Raw genomic sequence first — 27,700 nt, 5'->3', positions numbered from 1 at the left:
GAGAATAACTCATGAAGGGGCAAGGTCGGGCACGTGGTAACTTGGCATGAATTCACACTCAGCGGTCCCCGTTATTCACCAAGCATCATTCTCGCTGCGCCAAGATGCACTCGCCAGGGCAACCACAGCCTACCAAACTTTACAGGGAAGATTGTCCTGCATATTGGGGAGCGCTTGCTTAACTTTTTAAATGTCTTTGAACTTGAAAATAGCAGAGCGCGCGCCCCACCCACTCGCCTCTTTCAAGCAAACGGGTTTTTATTTTTTTTCCGCTTTCGATTTGAACGCGATGGGGAATCCCCCTTTTCGAGAAAACTGCGTGACAGATTTGAAGTTGTGGGTTTCTTCAAGAGCCGAACAAACGCACCGGCTAACATTTAATAGCGCGGACATTCGCATCAGAACGAAAGACATACGTATCAAATAAATGGATCGTAAGTACATATGTCGGGAGTAAAGTGTACGTTTGGCGTACCAGTTTGATGTGCTAAATATGTGAACGATTACATTCTGGGCTTGGCATAGAGCTATAGAGAGTATACTTATTGTAGTGTATTTGCTTGCCCATCGATGCAGTTACTTCACAAAGATGAATACGCTGTATGTCGTGTTTAATGAGTCCATATTATTCTTGTAATCCACGACTGATTAAATGCGTACTGTGTTTTGGCTGTCGCATACCCGTCAATCCGTATGGCTTACCCCGTATTCTTGTAGAGGGAAATAACGTTTCAGGTCCATACGGGCAAACATTTTTGTTGACTATTTGTTTGTGTTTCTCCCTTGTTATGGGACTTTGTATGACGAACGTTGAGATTTATAAGGGCACGGAGTGACCAAATAGGTCTGAATTGGTCTGCCCTTGCTACCCAGGAAAAAGAATTGTGTTACATAGTGCACTCAAGGGCGCCGTAAAGGGGTGGAAGGTTAGGACGATTCTAAGGGCCCAGGCTGATTTAGGGCCCAGAAGAGCAGACCCCCTTTTTCTTTTCTTATTTATTTTCTCTTTTTTTGATACATACATTAAATGTGCTAGGGCCCCTCGTGCACTAAATGTGTATTTTGTCCGTTTTGACCATAGATTTAATATTTAAAAAAACAAATAATGTATTTACTGTTTCAGTCACACCCCTCCCCCTCACAATGGTTCTTTCCACCTGCGCTGTCCGAGCTACGATCGAGAGTGTAGCGTCTCTTGCTTATTGCACTTGCTATGATGCAGTGCAGACAGTGACACACGCAGGCATGTCACATCAAAAGTCAGGGCATCAAAAACGGAAAGAAAAGAAGGAAAGAGAAGACAGCGAACGCCGAAGGCGACAGTATGTCACACAGTTTTTCAAAAAGAAAGGTAGCTTGCCCTATTCCTGTATTCCAAAACTTTCAGAGTTACTTATTTTTGTTGCTACATGACCTGCTTTTATCTAGCTAGCTTAGTAAAATAATTACTGAATTATGATTTACATCCAACAATAATAACATCTCTGCTGTCTCCGGGGTTATCATGTCTCGTAGACACAGATTCAGCGGCTGCTGCACACCCACGTCCTTCTTCCCCCACGTCCCCCGTCTCAGCCGAACAAGGTGAGCCTGAGCGCGAAACTTCACGAAGATTGAAGCCTCTAAACACGTCTTATCTACTGTGTTCGCCACATGATGATAACTTTACAAAACAAAAAGTAATCTACACGCTTCAAAAATTACAAAATCAGTTTGCCGTGTGTGTGTCGTGTGTTCTGTGACGTGACAGTGCTGCTGCTACGATCGATGCTGTCAAACTTGACGTTCTTAATGTGAATAAAATGCCCCAGAAAAAATAATATAAAACTGAATAAAACATGTGTCTGTAGTAACCATTGGCTATAAGGAGTTTACAAAATAGATATTTTAATATTTATATTAAGAAAGCTAAATAGGCCAATAAAAATAATATGGTTATTATTACGTGTGTGTGTGTTTGACTTATACAGATGCAGAGTCAGCTTTATTGTCTGCACCTCGTTCTCCTACTAATGACCCAGTCCTCTCAGTGTCAGGTAAGGTGAACATGGTCAGCTACCAAGGTAGTAAAAAACTAATTAAGTTTTGGATTGTCTAATTTTTTTCTTGTGTTGTATAGTTATATGTTTCATATAATATTATTCAACAATGCAGTTAAGAAAATATTAATTCTAAGCTGTAACTTGTTGTTGACTGGGGGACAAAAATGATTTTGCTATCCTAACCCCACAGAAACAAGAGAGAGACAGAGAGTTTTGCCAGGAAAGAGTGTGGAAGTTGAGGAAGCGGTGAGAATAGTGGAATATGAGAGCACAGAGGGAGCCCTAAGTGTAAAGGAAGATAACAGAAGAGAGGAAGATGAGAGAACAGAGGAAGCCATGAGAGCAGACTCAGAGGAAGATGAGAGAACAGGGGAAGCCATGAGAGCAGACTCAGAGGAAGATGAAGAAGAGACTGTTGTGTCAAATGATCCTGGTTTGTGGCCAGCAAAAAATTAGCAATGCAGACAGAGAAAAAACTGTGGAAAAAATAGCTTCTTCTAAAGATAAAGAACAAGAAATGCCACATGATTCAAAAGGTAAATCCTTCCCCGAATACCCCAAGTACACAAAGTCAGGAAATTGCAGGGAAAAGATTCAGAGAGACTGGGTCATTTACAGCCAAAGCACAAATGCACTATTTTGTATTCCTTGTGTAGTATTTGGTCATGAGCTAAAGAAACCTTGTATGAGCACACTCAGCAGTCAACATGGTTATAAAATCAAAGACATAACATGGCGTCGAATGTATGATAAATTCCCTAACCACGAAAGCAGCAAAGCCCCCAGGGAGTGCTTCTTAAAATGGAAAACCTTACAACAGTCTGTAATGGCAGCTGTCCCTGGGGGAATAGACAGCAAGCTGAAGAAGCTCATACAAACAGAAATAGACAAAAATAGAGCTATTCTGAAGAGGATACTAGATGTAACCTTGTTCTTGGTCTCTCGAAATTTACCCTTTAGGGGTAAAACAAAAGACTTGGGGGACATTCATAATGGCAACTTCTTGGGCACCCTTGAGCTCCTGTCCCATTATGACCCACTACTCAACGAACATCTACAAAAAGTCAGAGACAAAAAAAACAGGAACAAGATTGACACACTATTTAAGCTCAGATATTCAGAACGAATTTATTGAGTTATGTGGAAAACGAGAGTTAAGTAGTATTCTTAAGGAAAGGGAGGAATCAGTCTATTATTCAGTCATTTGCGATGCTACTCCTGATATTTCACATACAGAGCAAAATGTATTACTCTTACGATATGTAGGTTTTGATCAAGAAAACAAGAAATGGGAGGTTGTTGAAAGGTTTTTGGAGTTTAAAGATTTTCACACAAAAAACAGGAAGTGAGATTGCAGACATGATTGTAAATGTGCTTAACAGTCATGGCATAGATCTGAATGACTGCAGGGGCCAAGGCTATGATAATGGGGCAAACATGTCTGCAAAAATCAAGGGGGTTCAAGCCCAATTATTAAAAAAGAATAAGCTGGCTACTTTTTCCCCTTGTGCGTCTCATACTCTGAACCTTGTTGGTGTGCATGCAGCTCAATCAAGTCCAGAGGTTACCAACTTTTTTGGCTTTGTCAATCGCCTTTATGCACTTGTTAGTGCCAGCCCAGAGCGATGGTCCATCTATAAGGCAAAAACGGGTTGCACTTTACATCGTCTGTCAGACACTCGGTGGAGTGCAAGGGTTAAGGCTGTTCAATCTATAGCCAAGCACCTGCCCAGTGTCCTAGAACCTCTTGATGCCATCCTCTCAACCTGCAGTCTGACACCAGAGGCTCGGTCTGAAGCCAGCGGCCTAAGAAAGTATTTTGAAACTTTTGATACTGTTTTTATGTTGACTGTTTGGGTCAAAGTTCTGCAAGCCATTGACAAAAGGAATATTATTCTCCAGTCAGGGAAATTAACTCTTGAGACAGAGGCAGAAAATATCAGAGCATTGCAAGAGGAGATGCAACATCTGAGGGATGAATGGGAGAGTTTCTTTTCTGAAGCATCACTTGTTGCCCAACAGATGAGCATTAACCCTCTGTTCAGGTCAGGATTCAGCCGCCAGAGGAAAAGAAAACGGTTTCACGATGAGACAGAGGTAGAGGGAGAAAGGGAGCACAGTGCAGACACCATATTCAGAAACACTGTGTTTCTTCCCATGATGGACCACATAATCAATGACTTAATTACCAGGTTTGCCACAACAGCTGAGATCTTGGATCAGTTTTCTGTAGTTGTAAAAATGGGTCAGTTACGTGATGATCAAATCCATTCTGTATGCCAGCCATTGATTTCAAAATACAACACTGATCTGACTTCTGAATTTGAAGATGAAGTCAGACACCTCAACTCTGTATATAGGGCCACTTTCCCAGGGTGTCTGTCACCAATTTATCTGCTCAACAGCATTTACAAGATGCAGCTGCAGATTATTTTTGGGCAGGTTTGCATAGTTTTGCGAATATATTGCACACTGCCTGTGACCGTTGCTGGTGGCGAGAGCATTCAGTAAGCTGAAACTGATAAAAAATTATCTGAGGTCTGCTATGTTGCAGGATAGACTTTGTCACCTTGCCATACTATCCATTGAAAGCAAACTGGCAAGAAAGCTGAACTTTGATTATTTGATACGTGATTTTGCCAGCAGAAAGGCATGCCGCTGGGCCATTATAAAGTGATGTTGAACATAACTTTGTTAGACCTGGATAACAAACAGTTGATGTCTGGTTCAGTACTTGTTTAGTCCTGGACTGGTTTAGGCCTGGCATTACTCCTGGTGTGTCTTCATTTTGAGCCCCTTTGGCCTAGCTAGTTTTATTCCTGGACTGATTTAATTATGGGTTAGTTCTAGCTGATGTTTCCTGATTGAGCAGTTTGACCCAGCTAAAGCTTGTTCATGTAAAGTATATGTCAATATGTGTACATTATGTTCTGTTGTGCTTGCAATTGCAATTGAGATAATAAATGTTCTCCCTTTTATGTAAACAAGTACATATTTCTATATTTTTTTCTTGTTTTTGTAGGCTTTGTACTCATCTTTAGACATGTTAACTATGCAATGTGCTAAGTATATTTTTTAAAAGTATACTGGGCATGTTTATTGGGTTAAATTTTATCTGTAAAAAATGTAGGGGGCCCAGAAATTTTGGTTTCCATAGGTCCCAAAATTTCTGGCGGCACCCCTGACTGGGCACTATGTAACACAATTTTTGTTCCTGGGTAGTAAGTGTTATTTTCGAATTGCTTATGCCTAAAAAGTATCGAAAATGCCTATTATTCCCCACAAACTTTGCTTTTGTGACCAGGACAGTGATATTTTGAAATGTACCTATTTTCAATGAGAAAACGGGCGAATTTGTGTCTTTTCGTTCACGTAAAGCCAGAAAAAAAAACAACATGAATCAAAATTAACATGCATTTATACTAAAGTAATACAATTCTTACTACAAAACATTTAGAAGTGAGTAGTTTTTCGAGATTTACGATTATACTGTAAATCACTTTCACGAATCAGCCCCCAAATGTAATCTCCCATCATGTTCTCGTTATGCTGTCCTTCGTAGCGGCGTTCAAAGTCCAGTACAGTGAAACCGTTGGATTGCGAGTAACTTGGTCTGCGAGTGTTTTGCAAGACGAGCAAAATGGTAAAAAAAATAATAATTTGATAAACGAGCGATGTCTTGCAATACGAGCAGCACGTGTACAGCATAACGCTTTGTCTGCCGAGCATCACGTGATCACAAATGAGCCAATGGTTCTTCTTTGGTTCTTTCGGTAAAGTCACCACGTAGAATGAGAATAAAATAATAAATTGATAAAATAAAATAACACAATTAAATTCTCATGACGTTCCGGCCACAACACAAGCGGCCTTCATCAGGTGAAGGGACGTCCCTGTTGTGGCCGAAACGTCGTGATAATTTTATTGTGTTATTTTATTTTATCAATTTATTATTTTATTCTCATTCTACGTGGTGACTTTACCGAAAGAACCAAAGAAGATGAATCCTTGCAGTCACGAAAGCTTTAAATCGAAATCCAATGGTTCTTTTTTCTCGCTGCGGGATTGTGGGTAATCATCTCCCATGCTCGGTCTCAGTCGGCGTGCCTCATATAGTCAACATCCGTGCGAGCGTATACTGTTTACTATAGTACTATAGTGTTGTGACCACGTGTATACTGTTTACTACAGTACTATAGTGTTGTGACCACGTGTATACTGTTTACTACAGTACTATAGTGTTGTGACCACGTGTATACTGTTGACTATAGTACTATAGTGTTGTGACCACGTGTATACTGTTTACTACAGTACTATAGTGTTGTGACCACGTGTATACTGTTTACTACAGTACTATAGTGTTGTGACCACGTGTATACTGTTTACTATAGATCTATAGTGTTGTGACCACGTGTATACTGTTTACTACAGTACTATAGTGTTGTGACCATGTGTATACTGTTTACTATAGTACTATAGTGTTGTGACCACGTGTATACTGTTTACTATAGTACTATAGTGTTGTGACCACGTGTATACTGTTTACTACAGTACTATAGTGTTGTGACCACGTGTATACTGTTTACTATAGTACTATAGTGTTGTGACCACGTGTATACTGTTTACTATAGTACTGTAGTGTTGTCACCACGTGTATACTGTTTACTATAGTACTATAGTGTTGTGACCACGTGTATAGTGTTTACTATAGTACTATAGTGTTGTGACCACGTGTATACTGTTTACTATAGTACTGTAGTGTTGTCACCACGTGTATACTGTTTACTATAGTACTATAGTGTTGTGACCACGTGTATACTGTTTACTACAGTACTATAGTGTTGTGACCACGTGTATACTGTTTACTACAGTACTATAGTGTTGTGACCACGTGTATACTGTTTACTATAGTACTATAGTGTTGTGACCACGTGTATACTGTTTACTATAGTACTATAGTGTTGTGACCACGTGTATACTGTTTACTATAGTACTATAGTGTTGTGACCACGTGTATACTGTTTACTATAGTACTATAGTGTTGTGACCACGTGTATACTGTTTACTATAGTACTATAGTGTTGTGACCACGTGTATACTGTTTACTACAGTACTATAGTGTTGTGACCACGTGTATACTGTTTACTATAGTACTATAGTGTTGTCACCACGTGTATACTGTTTACTATAGTACTATAGTGTTGTGACCACGTGTATACTGTTTACTACAGTACTATAGTGTTGTGACCACGTGTATACTGTTTACTACAGTACTATAGTGTTGTGACCACGTGTATACTGTTTACTACAGTACTATAGTGTTGTGACCACGTGTATACTGTTTACTATAGTACTATAGTGTTGTCACCACGTGTATACTGTTTACTATAGTACTATAGTGTTGTGACCACGTGTATACTGTTTACTACAGTACTATAGTGTTGTGACCACGTGTGTGTGTAAAGCATTTTTTTTTATTTTGTGTCCAAGTGTATTGACTGTTCTTTAGTAACTACTGCAAGTGAAAGTCGTCCTACACAATAACCCTCCTCCTCCTCTCCTCTCTCTCGTCTCCCTCACACCAGCCACGATTAAATGTAATTAATAAATTTGATTACTTTATATTAAATTTAAATAATAAAAATATAAAAGGTAAAATAATAAATTGATAAAATAAAATAACATAACACAATAATATTCTCACGACGTTTCGGCCACAACACAAGCGGCCTTCATCAGGTGAAGGGACGAGACTGTCTGGTAGGACAGCGCTGACATTGTTTCATAAGCCCCAGTTTGATGTGCAGTGGTGGCATTAGCACCTTCCGGGGGTCCACCAGTGGCTCCCACTTGATGTTGTTCCTCCCCACAGAGACCTCGGTCCGCTGTGGAACAGTCCCGCCTGTGGTAGTGCGCCTTGGTGTCCCTGCTGTCTTAAAGGCAAAGATGGCTGGGAAACTTGGTAAAACCGCCTTGGAAACCGATCAGGAATGCCACCATTTTGAGTCTCCGATGACCTCCCAGCCGTTTTCATAATACTTCAAGGGATCTAGCAAGGTCTTGATGCTGTTGTAATCCTATTTGAGGTGCATCGAGTGAGCCAGGGGAAGAGACGGGTACTTGTTACCATTATGGAGCAGCACGGCATTGAGGCTCCTGGATGAGCTGTCAATGAAGAGGCGCCACTCATTCTGGTTACAGGCGATTCTGATTGCCTCGAACAGACTGGTGACATTGTGGCAAAAGCTGAAAAAAGGTTGGTGACGCTTCCTCTGATCTGCGACTTGCACACTTTCATCCAACAAGTTCCACTGCGTGAACCTAGACGTCAAAAGCTCGGTATTGGACTTGGTGAGACCAAGATCTCTGATCAAGTAGTTGAGGTCTTTTTGGTTGGGGTAGTATGGGTTTCTCTCCTCAGCTCCACTTCTGAAATTGTCATCTGGATCTACAACATCTTCCTCGCTCTCTGATATGCTGCTCTCTTCTAAAGACGGCTGCTCTCTGTCCAGAGGAGTGGGTATGGGGAGCTCGTGGCAGTGTGGCACTGGGGCGATGGATGAAGGAAGGTCCGGATACGTGATAACAGGTGCATTCATATTCTTAGCTCTTTCGGTAAAGTCACGTTGAAGGGAAACAATAAAATAATAAAATATATAAACAATAAAAATTCTCACGACGTTTCGATCATAACACAAACGGTCGTCATCAGGTGTGTCACACACACCTGATGATAATGTTTATTGTTTTTAATATATTTTATTATTTTATTGTTTCCCTTCAACGTGACTTTACCGAAAGAGCTAAGAATATGAATTACTGCAGTCACGAAAGCTGTAGATTCAAATTTAACAGGTGCATTCTTGCCAGTCCGATGTTTGGAAGGGTCCACCATGCAGAAGTACCAGTTGCTTGAGTGGTCAGTGGGTTCCTGCCAAATTATTGGGATAGTGAACTTCATGGCTCTCCTTTTCCCCTCTGTACCATCCTACAAAAATACATTTATTTCACCCATTACTAATGTGTAAGAGATTATCGCAACATTTTTCATACATGATATATTTTTTCAATAACATTGAAAATTGTAAAACATTTTAAAATTAAAAACTTTTACAATTGAAGAAATGTAAACAAATTTATAACATACAATTCTTAGCAACAATTGTCCATCTTACCTTCCAGGGTTTTTTGCATTGCTCGCAGGTGAAATGAGGTGCCCAGGGTTTGTCTTGATCCCCGACAGGCATGCCGAAATATGCCTTGTAGGCCTCACATCTTAGCAGATGCTTCCACAGACTACTTTTTCACCGCAGACATAGCAAAATGCGTCTGCCGGATGCTTGCAGCCTCTTGATGCCATTACAGAAAAATGCAGATATGTATCCACTTAAGCAGCTGGAAATAAATTGAACTGGTGGGCTTAAGGCCCCTGTATTTATACTATTTATATTACTGGAAAGTTCTATAATGTTCTAGAAGTTACTCCAAGTTTACTCAGTACTGAATTTATCTGGAATGTTCTGGAAAATTGGTAAATTTCAAAATATCACTGTCCTGGTCACAAAGGCAAAGTTGGTGGGAAATAATAGCCATTTTCTGTACTTTTGAGGCATAAGCAATTAGGAAATAACACTACCCAGGAACAAAAAAAAATGTTACACAGTGTAATGTATGCATTGTCTTTGGAACTCATTGGTCGACACCAGAGGCAGCCTTCTTCATGGCCTTGTCTCTGCACCGCCAGTGTTAGTAGACCAGAGAATAACGCCAAGAGGCGAACAGTACAAGGACAATGCAAACAAACATGCTTTGTGTAATAATGTAATGACAGTTGAGTCAACCTCGAGTGCGAGTGGACTAGTGGCCACGAGAATGATCGAGAATAGGGGCGCGGCCAGGTGATGTAATGGGACAGTGGAGTCAACCTACAGAGTGAGCGGTCTCGGGCCAGCGAGAAGGATCGGAAATAGGGGCGTGGCCACGGGACAGGGGTGTGGCCACGCACCGTATATAAGGGAGACTCGGGGCTGCTGCAGTTGGGTCTTTGCCGGTTCGAGGGTGAGCACGTGGCTCCTTCATAAATAATTCCATAACCGGGCAAGTGCGTCAAAGTCGTCTTTATAATAATGTACGCATTTTCCCCTGGAGCTGATGGGGCATGCATGTTTGGTTTGCATGTTTTACCACGAGCATGATGTGTGGGTTAATGCAGCCGTGCCTCACAATGGCTGTGTGTCCATTTGATGTTTGAAAATCTTTTAACAACTCTTGGGGTGTTATCGCTGGAACGGGCAACAATGCCCTGATATTGTTTTTGAATCGGCGTCGAGGCAGGTTGCAATAAACCATGGGTGGTGGTTTCGCAAGGAGAAAGTAAGCTGTATTACCAAAGCGGACACTTGGAAGTGGTTGTGTCTTTGCCCATATATAGTGTAATGTCGTCGGTCCCTGGTGCCAAAAAGGTTGGGGACCGCTGTCAGATATTGAATTGACTCTGTGTGTGTGGTGTGGCATTGGGGGCGGGGGGGGGGAGAGTGAAGGTAATTAGAGTGTCTCATGTTGTACGCATGGATTTGGGAATTAACCTGAAAGAATACTTTGAAGGGGTTGGGTACGATGTCTCGGAGGTACGTGTATTTATAGATGGAGAAAATTTGGAGTATATTAATGTAGTTGAACATGATATTGAGTTTATTAAACATAGGGGCAGATGGAGCCAAGTAGTTAGGTGAGGGGGCCATTCTTTCAAATTTCTTTTGGATGTGTAATTTACAGATTGTTCCTTGCTGATTTCAGTACCGTGTGGTAACACGCGTGTTTGATTACTTTGTGAATCATAATAAAGGTTTTTTGGTTAGATCGCGTTATTTTTAAATGTGTCGTAACCCTCCACCACCCGACACGGCCAATCAGCAAAAAAGTGTCACGTTGACAAAAGACAAATATTCTTTGGTTCTTTCGGTAAAGTCACGTAGAAATAGAAAAGAATAAATTACATATTTTCTATTTCTACGTGACTTTACCGAAAGAACCAAAGAATAATTCCTGCAGTCACGAAAGCACCTAATCAAGTTTAAAAGACAAATAGTTCACTACTTTAGCCCACCGGTGTGTTGAAGAGTGAATCCACAACACACCGGTCGTCTAAAGTAGTGAACTATTTTTGTCTTTTGTCAACGTGACACTTTTTTGCTGATTGGCCGTGTCGGGTGGTGGAGGGTTACAACACATTTATAAATAACACGATCTAACCCAAAAACCTTTATTATGAATAATATTGGTCGCGAAAGCCTACGTATTAAACTACTTTGTGATTGATTCTTCTCTTTTGTTGTATCATTTAGGACACGAAGAAGCCACAATCGCCAACCTTTTACATGGGGTGTGCACTCGCGTTGCGGTGGTCGTGGATATATCTAACATCTCTCATCGAGTTATCGAGAAGCCCTGGTAAGCATATCAACTACCTCGCCAGGTATACAGGAGGTCGTGGGTTTGATCCCGACCCTGACGCCTGCTGCTGTATATTTGGAGTTTACGTGTTTCTAAACGTTGAGGGGTTTTTCTCCTCCACGTTTAGAATCAACGTCAAACGTTTCGAGGATTTAGCTGATATAAATATTCCACAGGATGATGATAAGCCACTTCATTGAGCTATAATTTGTGATGGCCAGGTCACTTATGAAAAATAGCTACATAGCTCAGTGTGCCTTACAGGCCTTACACCTGGTAAAATAAACATTGGAAGACTACAAGGACTCCAGGGGTATGTTCGTAAGTCGATTTGTTCGTAAGTCCAACTTTACTCCTGTCAATTCCAAACATGTTGTATGGCATGTACACTATACATGGAGAATGGCTTTAAACGTTGTGTAGTGTAACCACACGGAGACAAGGAATGTTACTCGGGCTGCTTGCCGTTTATTTACACACACTGCATCCTACACTCATACCAGTTGTAGGTGCACGCTACCCTCGGTCCTTCACACGGATACCTCGCAAATGATACAATGCCCTGCTACGGCTACCCCTATCTCTACTCCCTCGTCTGCCCCGGGTGGGGGATCAGCCAACACCGCCTGGCGACGAGGTGAGATGTCTTCACAGCAGGTCCTCACCCTTGCCCGAACGACGACCCCCAGCTCAGGCAACGGGGTCCCTTTTAAACCTCCTGCGTGGCTCCTCTCTCCGGCTAGGCTCCACCCCCTTTTGTAAAGTACTTTCGGGCTCCACCCACTTTCGGAAAATGCTTTCCGAAAGTTACGTCATCTCTCAAGGTTACATCATATATGCTCTCACGTAACCTTTCGACCAACCCGCACTTCCCTACGCTCGCCCCTCATTGACTACTCGAGGTACTCCTCTTCAGTTGTAAAATCTCCTTTAGCTGTAGATGCCACTTGTTCTTCATGTTCTGCAGATGTAGATGCCACCACTGCGATCTATTGCGCGGCGGTTGAACTTACGACTCTTGGTCCGAACAGGCAATTGGACATCCAGACGGGTTTGTTCGTGTCTCTGAAAGTTCGTAAGTCAACTGTACGTAAGTAGAGTCCCTGTAGTATCTACTCCACATTTTAAGCGATCATCCACAGTAATTTGTTATTCGACTGCTTGCGCAAGTCGCCGAGGGTTTACACTGGAAGAGGCAGCGATCACTCTAGCTCCCGGATAGAGGCAATGCTCGCTTCCTCGGGGGTAGATGCCACGCGTGGAGAGTGCAGAGGTGTAGAACTGGGGGAGATTGCAGAGTTACATAGAGTTAGGGCGCAGTTATCCGAGGAGTGAATTGTGTTAAGTGAAAACCTCGTTAAACGGACATTGTTTTCCCATTGCGTTTGAGCCCCAAAATTTTCCACTCCTGAGCAATTTTTTTTAACGTGAGAAATGCAAATTATAACTTTAAAACAAAGTAATAAAACATCAAATGTAACACTCACCTACCCCTGCAACATCAGCTCCTTTCCTAGCCCCTGTCCCTCCGTCTGTTCCGTCACCTACCTCACTAACAGCCGTTCCATCCCACCCGTTCCTCCCCTTTTTCCCCTTTGTGTACCGCCATCGGTTTGCGTTGTAAAGCGCCATAGAAAGGTCGCTAGATAAATTCTAAATAGAAGGAAGAACCAGCACGTTGCAGTGTGCCTGTCCTCAGCGCCTGCAATTAGTGCCGCTACCCTCCCCATCCACCCCACCCACTTCACCACAGCACGTTGCAGTGTGCCTGTCCTCAGCGCCTGCAATTAATTAGTGCCGCTACCCTCCCCATCCACCCCATCCACTTCATTGACAGCTTCCAACGGAAGCAGCAAATCGTCACGGCACTTACGATTCGACGCGGAGATGAGAACCTCGGCAGCGTCATACCGTGTGTATCCGAAACCGTCGAGAGTCAAAACACGTGTTCAATAAAGCTGCGCTGGGCAAGGTTTTCCTGTATAATAATAACGACATTTATAACGCTGCAGATTTTGCACGCAACAACTCAGAGGCGCGGAGCCAAGCTCAGGGCTGCTCGAAAGACTCAGCAAACAGATTAGAGGACGCATTTAGATGTTTATGAAAGTCCGAGTGCATTTGATGTTGCGGATGTGCAAAGGAATTGGAGAGTTCCACACCGAGGGGGCGACAGCAGAGAACCGACCTGAGGGTTTAACAGTATAGTGTAGTGTATAGTGTAGTGTACAGTGTGTAGTGTATAGTAGTGGTGTATAGTGTAGTGTATAGCAGTGTCATGTCTAGTAGTGTATAGTGTAGTGTATAGTAGTGTTGTGTATAGTGACGAGAGGCTGTAATAATTCGAGACCTTTGGTGTCTGAAGCAGATTTTGAGTGACGCTTTGCGTAGGGTTCTACCATGAGCCTTCATTGCAAGGCGAGAGTAGTGAGGCGAAGCATGGTGGGAAACCGGTGGTGAAGGCGCGGTGACAAAGGCGTTATAGCTCTTCCATGACAAGGTCCACAGAGATCGTTGCACCAAGCAGATGGAAGTAGAATTGCTATGACAGCTCTTGTTGGAACGAATATTTATACCGCCGATGTTATTTATTGTTGGCGTTGTTGTCCCACGTTAGGACGTACATGGAAAATGGTGCTGTTGAAGAGGCTGCAGCCCCATCCGTCCCTGTTGGCGGGAGGATGCTGTGCTGTTTCCGCAAGAGGTGCTACTCGTTTTATGGATGCTTCGGTATTTTGAGTTACCGCATTGCAGGCAGCAGCAAGCGCCTTCATTTGGTGTTCAGCAACCCTTTCTTCGTTCACTCTATACAGCTCGCCATGAAGATAGAGGAATACGGTGTTGACAAAGAATGGCTAGCGGGTACTTTACACGTCATGTACAAGTCGGCATCGGAAGGCAGAAGGAGTCAATTTTGCAAGATCTTTGCTGGCTACAACGAGGCAATCGTTGTCGACCATGACCTGAGATTACAGGTCACAGCAAGCATAGAAAACAAATGCCGTTGCGTCATTAGAGTCGCGCTTTCTTCTCTACCATAATGTTGGATACGTGTGGATTTTAGCTTAAAATAATTTTTGGTAGAAATGGCACTTTACAATGCCTCTCCCGGCCTGTAAAAAAACTATATATGTTATTTGTTTTCCTCACTTTATCTTTGTTCCCTACGAACACTTTCTGCGCTACTTCAGCCTCAACCTCACGCATCGGTCATATCCTGCCTATGCATAATGTACGCATACTCCATATATAGTGGTGGAAATGGGCCGGTATATGATGGTATGCCATACCTGCACTTCAAAAAAAAAACACGGTTGTATAAAGGTTTCCCTTGGTTTGTGCGGGTTCAGTTTGTGAGATTACGTGCAGTAAATGCGGTTAACCTATTTGTACCCAAAAATTATATTCTGATAAGGAGGCAACTGCCTGCCGATGAGTGAATTTGAGTGGAGTGCTAGATGAGGGCGCCTCGGTGGCAAGATGTTAACCTCGTCTGGTTTTCAGAAGGTTGTAGGTTTGTTCCCGACCCTAACGCCTGTATATTTGGAGTTTGCGTGTTCTCCCCATGGTCGCGTGGATTTTTCTCCAGGTCTTCCGGTTTTTCCCTCCTGTCTACCGGTTTTATGCTGATTTTACTCTTTTATCAAGCACGTAAATTATATATATACACACGTACATAAAGACTACGAATGATAAATGAGTCACAAAGACATGAACACGAAGTTTGACACGCTGGTGTATACTGAATTTGGGGTTTATTTTAAAATTGGGAATTTTTGTTAACAGTTCATGCCTACAACAACAACAAAAAACACCCAGAATGCACCCGATCTCGTCAGATCTCGGAAGCTAAGTAGGGTCGACCCTGTAAAGTGCTCGGATGGGCGACCACCGCGCGTAAAGGATGTTACAACAATAGGTAGGTTGTGGGCCTAACGTTGTGGGTATCAGAGGGCAACTGCAGCAAAATTGCTGTACCGTACCATGCTCATCTCTACGTTACCCAACGTGCGTTAACCGGCGTTAATTAACCACCCCCCCCCCCTCCGCAACCCACACGGCTAGTAGAGGCCCTCATCCAGCAATGATGTGATAAAAGTGCTACAACGATGATAAAAAAGGATAGGATTTACCCTTTACAGCAATAACACAGGAGGGTGTTGAGGCGTTCAAACGCCAAATAGACACCTACTATTGCAAGACATGAAGCCTGCATGAACCACACATCATGCTTGTGGTAAAGCATGCAAAACAAACACGCTCTGCTGATAATGTATGCATTGTCCTTGGAAATTATTGGCCTACACCAGAGACAACCTCTTTATGGCCTTGCCTCTGTACCAGTGTCAGATCAGAGAACAACGCCGAAAATAGCAAAGCATTAATAGCTCGGATTGAGCAGTGTTTGAACATCTTCACATCTGTATTATTTGCTGCAAAGGGTAAAGCCTATTATTTTTTCATAATCTGGATACCAGTAAAAAGGGGTCCCACAGATAAAAGTGCTACACATCTACACGTTACAACAGCTTCTAAGCGCAATAGTGATACGTTCGTACGGACTACAGGAACACAATAACATTGCATGTTGGGGTAGAGAGCACCATTCACAAGAACGACACGGTAACTAGTAGGCCCGTGGCAGCATCTTCGTCATTGCATTCATGCTGCCCTGCTGCACTTATTTTTTCTACGTGTTATTTTCCTTAAATCAATACAGTTCACAGTTAGGAGCCCCCCTCTATATGCAGATGGGGTGTTTTTTCTTCTCCTGCCTCTCCATCGTTTTTAGGCCCCAACCCCCTGCTTGAGACACGGTCCGAGATGTGACGATGTGTGATTGGCGGCTGGGAATGTGGCAACAGGGATGAGGGGAGATGGAGGAAGTGGGAGGGAACCGTGGGGACAAGAGGGCACGTCGGAGGGGGGTCGAAAGGAGAGAGTTGTGGATGAAGGAGGGTGCTTATGTTATCTAGGATTTTATCTAGCGCTTGTCAACACGCTTTACAAGAATTATAAATGGTACCTTAGTAAAGGATGGGGTTTGAGTGTTTGGGATGGGAAGGGATGGCAAGGGAGGGTGATAATAGGGAAAGGGAGGGGCGAGGTTAGGAAGGGGAAGATGGTTAAGAGGTTCGAAGGATGAGGACAGGAAGTGGAAGAGGGGTATGCTATTGAAAAAAGATTAGTCTTCAGGGAGGAACGAATTTTTTTCGTGAAATTGCCCTGCTTGATGTGGAGTGGGAGTTTATTCAAATGGAATGGAGTCAGGAGGGAAAAGGAGCAGAGACGTGACTGGGCACAAGGGAGGGAGGAGGCGTAGTGAGGGACAATAGAGACTGTGAACGCAGGGGCCTGGATGGAACAGTAAGATATAAGAGGAGCGAGATAAGGTGGGGCAGAAGACATGGAGCGATTTGTAAATAAGGGTGAAGAATTTGAATAAACAGCCGTAGTAGACGGGAAGCCAATGGAGTTGGACAAGGAGAGCAGAGGAATGGGTGTGATGTGGAAGATTAAAAATAATCCAGGCCGAAGCATTTGAGTTTGCTGGAGGAGAGCAAAGGAGCTGTGTGGAAAGAGCTGTGGATGAAGGAGGGATCTCTGTGTGGAGAGAGCTGTGGATGAAGGAGGGAGCTCTGTGTGGAAAGAGCTGTGGATGAAGGAGGAATCTCTGTGTGGAGAGAGCTGTGGATGAAGGAGGAAGCTCTGTGTGGAAAGAGCTGTGGATGAAGGAGGGATCTCTGTGTGGAGAGAGCTGTGGATGAAGGAGGGAGCTGTGTGTGACAGAGGTGGAATAAACAAACTGGAATCCTGACCTGTCTCCGCGTGTTGGTGGGGAGAGTGCCATACGTTGATGTGTTGCGTAACATAGTAGGCCTAAACAGCTTCAGTATTTAAACGTATTGTTTTGTTACTTTAAACTTGGTGCGAATATAATGGGGAAGTTACATCAATAAAAACGTTCTGCTCAGCTGGACCTTCGAAGGTCACCCAGCGCCTCAATGTCTCGGGTTCCGGCTACATCTACTCATGGCGACGGCTGGACTGACCACCCAGACACACCCATGGGAACCCGACACTACGCACGCATGTTTGAAGAAATGGATGTCAAGCAAGAAGAAGAAAATTCAAGCTATGCCAGTAAGACTCTGTCTTACATTTGCTACACTGTTATACACGGCGATCCATTATCTATAAAGCCCCTCTTATTCTCAAGAGGTGATTGAATCATGATATCGCGGCAAACCTTACCAGTGTGTTCTAGAGTGAGCCATTAAAGCAGAGGGGAACAAAAATCCTTTCCCACACTCCTTGCACACGTGCGGCCTCTCACCCGTGTGTGTCTTCATGTGCGTCCTCAAACCGTAGACGTCCGCAAAGCCCTTGCCGCACTCTTTGCAAACGTGTGGCTTCTCGCCGGTGTGCGTTCTGGAGTGCGCCTTTAAAATAGAGCGATACAGAAAGCCCTTGCCGCACTCTGCGCAGATGTGCGGCCGGTCGCCCGTGTGCGTCTTGGAGTGCTCCTTCAAGCCGGACGCGCGCGTGAATCGCTTCCCGCACTCCTCGCACGCGTGCGGCCTCTCGGCGGCGTGCGTCTTGGAGTGCTCCTTCAGGCCGGACGCGCGCGAAAACCCCTTGCCGCACTCCTCGCACGAGTGCGGCCGCTCGCCGGCGTGCGTCCTCGAGTGCGCGACCAGGCCGACGGCGTGGGCGAACCCCCTGCCGCACTCCCCGCACGAATGCGGCTTCGCGGCGCTGTGCGTTTTCGAGTGCTCCCTCAAGCCGGAGGGGTACAGGAACCCCCTCCCGCACTCGGCGCACATGTGCGGCCACTCTTTGCCGTGCGCCACGGAGTGTTCCTTCAAGCCAGACAGATGCGTGAACATCTTCCCGCATTCTTTGCACGCGTAGGGCTTTTCGCCGGTGTGCGTTCTGGAGTGTTCCTTCAAAGCGGAGGGGTACAGAAACCCCTTTCCGCACTCCTTGCAGACGTACGGCCACTCGTTTTTGTGCGTTCTGGAGTGCGCCTCGAGGGCAGAGGGGTTCAAGAACCCCTTTCCACATTCCTTGCACGTGTGCGGCCTCTCGCCCGTGTGCGTCCTGATGTGCTCTTTCAAGCTGAATGGGCGCGTGAAGCCCTTGCCGCACTCCCCGCAGAGGTGTGGCCTCTCGCCGTTGTGCGTTCTCGAGTGCAGCTTCAAAGCGGACGGGTAGGAAAACCCCTTGCCGCACTCCTTGCACACGTGTGGCCACTCGCCTGTGTGTGTTCGGAAGTGCTCCTTCAAACTGCACGGATATGCAAACCCCTTGCCGCACTCGTGGCAAACGTAGGGCTGTTCGTCAGGATGCACTGGCCGATCCACTTCCAAGCTATTGTCCTGCACGGAGCCATTCATAAACTCCTCGTACACGTACGGCTCCTCTCCAGCTTGCGTCCCAGACTGTTCCTTGTAGTGGGGATCGTCGTCGACGAGGCTCTTGCCACATTGCTTGCATGACTGCGGCCTCTCGTCGGTGTTTTCTATCAAAGGGAACTTCATGATGGAAAGTCTATCAAAGTCATTTCTGCACTCCTCACATAGGTGTCCTGGTCCAAGTTCATCATCTGCCACACACACACACACAGTGCAAAGCAATTGCCTCTCTGGTTAAACGATCTAAGATGTTAAGCACTTCTTTAATAATAAGAGCTGTCAATGGAAGCACGATATGTCTGGATATAACTACAACAGGTTAAAAATGGCACAGCAAGACTGATTTTTAATGTTGCTATGCGCAACTGTGGCAAAATCTTTTTACCTTTTAATACATATTTGGCTAATTTCTTCATATAATCTTCGTGTGGCTGTTCTGGTTTTTGCAAGTACACATTATTTCTAAATGTTTATTTAGTTAGGCTTTGGTTTGCGAAGGCTTGTAATTGAAATTGATTTGATATTTTCCACAATCTGATTAATGGCGTGTGGTCAATGGTGGAGAAACCTTTCCTTAAACCCCTGCTTACTCCTCCTGTGGATGGCTGGCCTCTATTCCGCTGACTATTCCGTTCCCGCGATCTACATGAATAATGCATACGCATGTGACAAGAGACTAAACGGGTCTGTACTTGTTCAAGTCGGATCGCAATTGCATGCCAAAATCGCCAGGCAGGCAGGCAAACAGGTGGGTGACTCACCGAAGACACTGTCTGCTTCCCACACCTCCATTTCGGTGAAAACCTGGGTCGGAGTGGCTTGGCTTTCACGACAGTCCAACATCTCTTCACCGTCGTCTCCGTTAACATGAAAGTCGCTGACTCGAGCTGGAGGAAAACAAAATGCGAAAAAATGCGAGCAGCCCGGACTTTTACCCGGACGGAAGATACACCATTTATAGACGACTTGGTGTGTACAAATAAAAATGCCTAACAGGGCAAAGGCTCAGCACTGCAATTGCCCATGCCTGCCACTGCTGTTGATAGAAAACGCCTCCACTAGGGGGAGCTCTGGGGAAGCGCTCGAGAGAGCAGTTGGGCCCAGTCCTTCCACAATGGCCGGACGCTTTGAAAGTAGGAGTAACCCACACTTTACCCTCGCCTGGTATACAGGAGGTTGTGGGTTTGATCCCGACTATGACGTCTGCTTTATATTTACAGTTTGCATGCCTCTCTCCCAGTGGTTGCGTGGACTTTTCTCCAAGTCCTCCAGTTTTTCCTTCCACATTTAGTATCAATATCAACGCGTTTAGAGTATTCAGCTGCTTCTATACTTTTCCACAAGATAAGCCACTTCGTTGAGCTATCATTTGTGGCCAAGTCGCTTCTGAAAAAGAGCTATATATATCTCAGTGGGTCTAACCTGGTAAAATAAAAAATGTTTTAGTTTAGTTTAGAATAACTGGTGTACCAAATTATATTGCTGGGTGGACAGAGGCAGGGCCGATGTGATTTAAGAAACTTTCCCCATTTAAAACTGCCGAACTGGTGACTCCTGGATTGCAAGTCCAGTGTATTAATCACTACACCGTGGCAGCATCCCTTCTACGTATATAAATAAATAACATTTCATATCCAGGTGGATACATTTATTGACGCACCTCAAAAGTAACATTACAAAGCGTCTTACACGTCTCAATGTGCCAACCTCGATGTACATAAATAACATCTGCAAGATATGACGCTACCCTACCTCTTTTCAAACCAGACAACCGAGCTGTGCCGAGTCAGGCCTTGTGCAGCTCAGAAAGACACCAGGCTTTAGTTTTTTTTTTCCCACAACAGAGCCGCGAGTCATGTCACTCACATTACCCTCGCTTGTACCCCGTGCCCAATTCAGATGTCTTTATGAGGGCCATCGTATATCACTTGTCTGGTTCTGGCACAGTAAATAGCCAGTGGGGGAAAAAAACCCCACCATGCCGTTTATCGGCTACGTACGGTGCGAAAGAAGTTCAAAGACTCCCAGTATAGCTTGCAACGGACTGTTGCGGCACGTGCTGCTAGCGATCAGCACCTACGAAGGCCAGTGTAGCACACAAGGGGGTGGGTGGCCAATACCACGCCCGGCCGCCATTGTCTCCCCAGTGGCGATATTTACTATACACCACACCAGGTACTCATTTTAGGCTGAGTCGACCTAGGGGAGGCCCATGACCGGTTAATCGTCACCGGTGTTGGCCGTGAGCGGGAATCTAACTTGGGTCGCCGGGTTCGTAGCTCGGTGCGCTAACCGCTACGCTACCGCTCCCCACTGCGCACTGTGAAAAAGAAGTTCAATGTACATACAGTACATAAGTACGTATGTTAAGGCCCCCGTGCTGGCTCGGCTCAGATGTGCCGGTGGAAAACGGGCTCTAAGATGATCATGTCTACAAATGGATCATCCCCGTAATAACGTCGGAAAACGTAAGCGGAAATAGTCTTACTGGCATTTTCCATGTCGTCCTTCACGATTACTTTCAGCACCTCATAGCTGGGCTCTTGTTCATCTTCCTGCTTCATGTCCATCTCTTCAGACATGCACGCATGCACAAGGCGAGCGTCAGAGAAACGCGACCGCAAATAATCGCCACCGATGTTGGCCGTGAGCAGGAATCGAACTCCGGGTGCCGGGTTTTGTAGCGTGTTGCGCCGACCGCCGCACTACCCGTCCCGCCACTACTGCGCCACACGGGTTGATGTCGCGGATCGGCGGCACAGTCGTCCTAACGAACACTCGGGAGACCCATGGGTGTTTTTATCGCCACCATCGCCAGTTGACATTCGCACCGCACCTCCCATACGGGGACGCCTCAAAGGACGCTGGGGAACTACCCCGTTGGCAGCTGTCCCTGCGTGGCATGGGACGAGCGCAGGACCAGCCTAAATGTGGATGCGGAGTCTGCCGGTAGGTTTTTGCGACGTCGCCATTCGGCTTTTTGCCAAATTTGAGTCAAGTGCGTGCGGCAACTCATCAAATTTGTCAAATTTTGGATCATGACACCAACCCCCCACACAGCCGACCATCGTTCGAATAAAATCAATAGGTCCTCAGCGTCCGCTGCGAAGCGGAATGGTGCGTCATATTATTGAGAGTGTTTTTTTGGCTGCTGATATAAATACATTTCCACATTATGAGCCACTTTGAGCCATCATTTTGTGACGGCCGTGTCGCTTCTGAGAAAGAGGTATATTCTAAAATAGTTTTTCCCCTTTTTTCTGGCAACAAAACTGAAACCTTTTTTACAAACACTGAAACCTTTTTCCAAGGAATCATGTCTGCATTAACCACAATACTTGTGGTCAGAATGCAAACAAAAAAACACTGATAATATATGCATTGTCCTTGAAACTGATTGGTCCACACCAGAGACAGCTTTCAGAAAGCTTGCATTCTGACCACAAGCATTGTGGCTAATGCAGACATGATTCCTCGTAAAAAGGTTTCAGTTTTGTTGCCAGAGAAAAGGGGAAAAACCTATTCTTATATTTTGGTACTGGCAAGTGGGGCCTTACCTGGTAAAATAAAAATAGCTTAGTTTAGATATGAACCTCTTTCCGAATAATGATGATGTACGCGTACGTCATCGTTTTTTCTTTAGATTCCGTTCCAATTATGTAAATAAAGTAACTTTATATCGGTACCTAGCCTCCCACAAGGCCATGCGGGAGGTTGCGTGGCACAGTTTTGGCACCAGCTATCGTAGCGTGGCGGCGGTCGTGTCGCTACAGTTCTCTGTGGTGAGCAACGACTTTTTTTTATAAAACCAATGGCGTTGCTGCTGCTGCTGCTACTACGCCTCTCTAAAATTAACGCTGAGCCGCTAAACGCATTCCGAGTTTCGGGACACCACCCACACCCTGCAACTTGCAGACATCACGGAACAGGGAAAGTGTTAACTAGGCCAGCCCCTGGGTTCGAACTGCTAACCGCTACAACAAGAGGCAAACGCCATGCTTGGCAGATGAAAGCGGAGAAGATGTAAAGAGGGGGATCTCACCAGCATCAAACTCTTCGCATTTCACCGCCCAGTCAAAGCACAGGCCAGGGCCCGGCGTTTCCTCTTCCTCCCGCTTGATGTGAGGATGCGCGAAGTTGGACGACATCTGAAGGGGACGGGGACATTTAAAAAAATATTTATTTAAAAGTTATCCCGTTCAGGAAAGTTTCCACGGTATTAGGCAACTTTGGTTCATGATTTAAACTGCAGCGGACTCTTGATTATCCACGCGTGCGGTTTATCCGATTTGTGGATGAACCGCGCACCTGAGATCTTGGCAAAAATTCATACACTCGTGGATTTGCCCTTAAGCCCAAATTGATAATATAAAAAGCAGCTAAACATTGTTATTCTTGGAAATGTTTATTTAAAGTCACACGATGCTTAAACAGAACAATATGTTCCTCCGGTTAATCCGAAATCCAAATGATTTCCCCTACAGTACAGTAGTTGCCATATCTTTACAACAGTGGGTGGAGTTTGATTGATGTTGATTGGCGTGACTCTGCTATCCACTTAGTGGGCCGAGTTTTCTGCTGGGCGGGAGCAGGAAAGTGTTATCACTGAGCACGCACATCGATCGGTCGGTCGTATTTGTTCTAATTTATACTTATATTCCTGGTTATTGGCATAGAGATCTGCGGAAAAGTTATATTTTTGGATTATCCACGATTTTGAATTATCTATGGCCGTCCTCCCCGTCATTAGCACGGATAATCGAGAGTCCACTGTAATCCGTTCGAGATAAAATCAAATCACAGGAGCCCAAAGGTTCTGAACACCAAACATCCAGCAACAAGCAGAAGTCTTGAAGACGTAACAGATAACCAGCCAGATGACTCAGCAGTAGAAGGACCAACCCATGTGGAATCATGGCAGACCCATGGGGACCAATGCGGCCCCAAGTCTCTATGCCTTCTGTGTTGTTTGTTGTCCTCCCGCACCTCCGATTGGCATGGTTGGCTACTTACGGTGCGAAAGAAGTTCAAGATACATACGTACATGTGGCTCGATGGGGACATATGAGGATCCATAGGGACCCATGGAAACCCATAGGAGACCCACGTGACCCATTGGGGACTCAAGAGCCCCATGTGGACTCATGAGGACTGGTGTGGACCCACAGACCTGTAACCTACAGCCCCATCGAAACCAATGTGAAAACCACATGGACCCATAGAGCCCCATGTGGATCAACGCAGATTCTACGTTGACCCAGAGACCAGTAAGCATTCAAACCTATTCAGAACAATGCAGATGCGTGTAGACCTATGGTGCCCCATGCAGACCCATGGGGTCCCACAGACCCATTGCATTCACACATCATACACTGGGAGTGTCGTGCTGCCAGCTATGGCTGCAGTTTTTTGTCGTCCGTGTTATGTATGTCGTTTATTGTTAAATTTAAAATCACAGTTCCTATGATTACTGTTGTTACATTGTTTTCTTAGCTTTATTTTGGTGATTCGAAAACATATGGTTAATCCAAATTGTCTTATGGTTATTGTTGTTGGCTTGCACCACATTGATTTTTGCACACAGCGTTTTAATACGTTTTTTTGTGTGTGGAATATTTGCTGGTTTATTCCAGAATGTTTCTGTTACGCGTTGTCGCTTTAAGATGTTCTGTGTTCAAATTTTGTTTGTTGCGGTTGCACCCGACTTAAGAGCCGCATGGCTCACAGGGCTATACCTAATAAATGAAACTTGAAAACTTGAAACATACAAAACCCAAAAGATGCAAACCCATGCAGACCAATGTAGAAGCATGATGACCCGTGGGGAATCCACAGAGACTCATAGAGACCCATGTGGTCCAATGGGAACCCATGCAGGCCGGTGTGGACTCACAGGCCCCGTTGCATACAAACCCATCAAGACCGCTGCAGACGGGTGTAGACCTATGGGGTCCCCATGGAGACCTGTGGGGGGCCCACAGCACCCAGTAACCTACAAACCCACCCAGAACAATGTAGAACCACGGGGACTCATAGGGACCCGTGTGGACCCACGAGGACCCTTGGCGACCCACAGAGACTCATAGAGACCCGTGTGGCACCCATTGGGGATCCTATGCGAACCCTCTTGAGTACCCAACGTGGGCCAATGCCGACGGGGTGTGAGCCCACACTGACACCCGTAGCGTACAAACCCATCCAGAACAATGCAGACGCATGGGTGGGGGGGGGTCCCAATGTGGGGGTGGGAGGGGGGGTCCCAATGTGGGGGGGGGAGGGGGTCCCAATGTGGGGGAGGGGGGGTCCCAATGTGGGGGAGGGGGGGGTCCCAATGTGGGTGGGGGGGGCTCCATTGGGGGTTCCAATGGGGGACCCCCCACGTGGGTTCCCCAATGGGGACCCACGGGGATGGGGGAGGGTGTATGGCCGGGTACCCCCCCCCCCCTTACCCCATCTCCCACTTACAGCGCAGAGGGAAGAACCCCCCCCCCCAACGCCGCCTTGGACTCCCCGCCGGATTGCAGAAGAAGGGGCAGCAGCAGCAGCAGGAGCAGCAGCGGCAGGAGGAGGAGGAGCAGGAGCAGGAGGCGACGCGAGACGGAGGCCCCGAAGATGAATTGAAGAGCGCGCAGCGGCGGATAGATGCAGCGCAAGGCCGGTCACGTCAACCACACACACTCACACACGGGCACAGACAAAGGGGCCCCCCGTGTAGTCTCTAAGCGGGTTCAGGGGCAAGTGCTGCTAGCGAGTTGCAGCAGCAGCAGCAGCAGCGCCTATGAAGGAGACACAGACAAAGGTCCCCCGGGTAGCCTCCAACACCCTATTGGGGCAAGTGCTGCTAGCGAGTTGCAGCGGCGCCTATGAAGGAGACACAGACAAAGGTCCCCCAGGTAGCCTCGAACACCCTATTGGGGCAAGTGCTGTTAGCGAGCTGCAGCAGCGCCTATGAAGAAGTTCACAGACAAAGGTCCCCCGGGTAGTCTCTAACACCCTATTGGGGCAAGTGCTGTTAGCGAGTTGCAGCAGCAGCGCCTATGAAGGAGACAAAGGTCCCCCAGGTAGCCTCTAACACCCTATTGGGGCAAGTGCTGTTAGCGAGTTGCAGCAGCAGCGCCTATGAAGTTCACAGACAAAGGTCCCCCAGGTAGCCTCTAACACCCTATTGGGGCAAGTGCTGTTAGCGAGCTGCAGCAGCGCCTATGAAGTTCCCAGACAAAGGTCCCCCGGGTAGCCTCGAACACCCTATTAGGGGCAAGTGCTGTTAACGAGTTGCTGCAGCAGCAGCGCCTATGAAGAAGTTCCCAGACAAAGGTCCCCCGGGTAGCCTCGAACACCCTATTGGGGAGTCCCAATTTGGTTTCAGGAAAGGGCAGTCCTGCACAGATGCCATATTTTCTGTCCGTCTGCAGAAATGTAGGGAATTTCAACAAGACCTACATCTCTGCGTTATTGACCTGGTCAAGGCCTATGATACCATCAGTAGGCCTGGGCTCTGGGTTATTCTTCGTGCTTTCAGAGTCCCTGACTCTGCTCAAGATCATTAAGGACCTTCATGATGGTGAGCGGGCCCGGGTAAAACTACGTGGCCGGGAGTTGGAGCCATTCCCTGGTCACCTTCGGGTGCGACAGGGATGTCCTCTGGCCCCCACATTATTTAACATCTATTTCGACCACGTAGTTCGTGAAGCCTTCGATTGCTATACCGGAGGAATTTATATCTGGTACAGATACAATGGGAGGCTGATCGATGCATCGGTGCAGTCAAGAGATGGCTCCGTATTGGTCAACCATGTTATGTATGGTGATAATCTGGTAATTGCTGCTCACTCAGAGGAGGAGTTGGAGGCGCTGCTGCTGAACCTGGAGCATGCACTAAGCGGTGGGGCCTTACCATCAGCCCCACCAAAACTAAGCACCACCCCCACAACTCCCAATTGGTGGTGGGGCAGTTGTGGAGAGAGTGGAGAGCTTCCCATACCTGGGCAGTGTGCTCATGAGCGGCTCCGGTTTGACAGCAGAGGTCTCACTCCGAATCAGTTGAGCAGCATTATCTTTTCATCGGTTGCGTAACGTTGTGTGGAAGCTGGTCTGTTGCTCCACACGAAGCTTTTAGGTCTTCTCGGCCACAGTCATGCTGTCCCTTCTCTACGCTTGCGAAACGTGGACCCCCCTAATGGACCATCTTCGCTGGTTAGAAACATTTAGGCCTGCCTATGATCTATTATGAGTTTAACCAGGCTGGATTGTGTGAAGCGCTCACAAATCCTTGAAAGGTCTGGACAAAGTCCCATCGGTGATCTCCTCCGGCAGGCAAGGCTGCGTTGGCTGGGTCATATAGCCTGCATGCCCAGCCACCACATGCTTAAACAGCTTTGTTCGGCCGGATAAAGGGGGCTAGCTAGATGGAGTGATGTGGTACAGGAGGATGTGGAGCTGAGTGGACTTGCCGATGACTGGTACCAGCGATGTCTAGATCAGCCTCTGTGGAGGAGCCTCGTGAAGGATGCTACTGGGCAGTTGGAGACAATCGCCCTCCAACAACAACGGAGGGCGGACGAGCGACGCTCACAACAACGAGCAGAGCTCCGAGCGGCTAAAGCACAGCAAGTTGGCACAGTAGGGGGCACAGGTGGTGCATCGGCCAGTCATCTCAGTCAGTCGACCTGTGGCACCTGGGTCTGCCCCGTGACCTGCCAGCCTGGCACAAGCGCCGTTGTGACGTCACCGCCACTTAGTGGCGAATGGCGGTTGTTGTTGTGTGTGTATGGGTCTCTGCGAGCCTAT

At 46.1% G+C, this 27,700-nt stretch overlaps 1 protein-coding gene and 1 long non-coding RNA gene across 2 annotated transcripts; one reads left to right on the top strand and one right to left on the bottom strand.

Annotated features, from left to right (window-relative positions):
- The first annotated feature begins 4 nt into the window (after positions 1-4).
- Positions 5-17,313, top strand: LOC116956628 (uncharacterized). The gene is made up of 5 exons (XR_012930351.1): positions 5-434; positions 1,516-1,584; positions 1,971-2,036; positions 11,387-11,492; positions 14,113-17,313. It is a non-coding gene; the product is annotated as an uncharacterized LOC116956628 (long non-coding RNA).
- On the bottom strand, positions 15,232-26,294 carry LOC116956623 (uncharacterized). The gene is made up of 5 exons (XM_032978381.2): positions 25,379-26,294; positions 22,956-23,061; positions 21,402-21,485; positions 19,675-19,800; positions 15,232-19,104 (listed from the first exon to the last, which is right to left on the bottom strand). Exons 2-5 carry the CDS (start codon positions 23,059-23,061, stop codon positions 17,747-17,749), a joined length of 1,674 nt encoding a protein of 557 aa, XP_032834272.1. The 5' UTR covers positions 25,379-26,294; the 3' UTR covers positions 15,232-17,746.
- Positions 26,295-27,700: the final 1,406 nt, after the last annotated feature.

This window comes from Petromyzon marinus, chromosome 66 (genome assembly GCF_048934315.1).
Source record: "Petromyzon marinus isolate PM22_M1 ecotype Great Lakes invasive population chromosome 66, UKy_Petmar_22M1.pri1.0, whole genome shotgun sequence".
Taxonomy (NCBI): domain Eukaryota; kingdom Metazoa; phylum Chordata; class Hyperoartia; order Petromyzontiformes; family Petromyzontidae; genus Petromyzon; species Petromyzon marinus.
Note: the sequence above shows the minus strand (reverse complement) of the source record. Positions and strands in the feature narration are given on the sequence as shown.

Coding starts and splice junctions, on each gene's coding strand:
- LOC116956623 (XM_032978381.2), bottom strand. CDS start 23,061: ATGTCGTCCAACTTCGCGCATCCTCACATCAAGCGGGAGGAAGAGGAA. Junction 21,486..22,955: donor ATGCGAAGAGTTTGATGCTG/GTGAGATCCCCC, acceptor GCATGTCTGAAG/AGATGGACATGAAGCAGGAA. Junction 19,801..21,401: donor GGACGACATGGAAAATGCCA/GTAAGACTATTT, acceptor GTTTTCCTCCAG/CTCGAGTCAGCGACTTTCAT.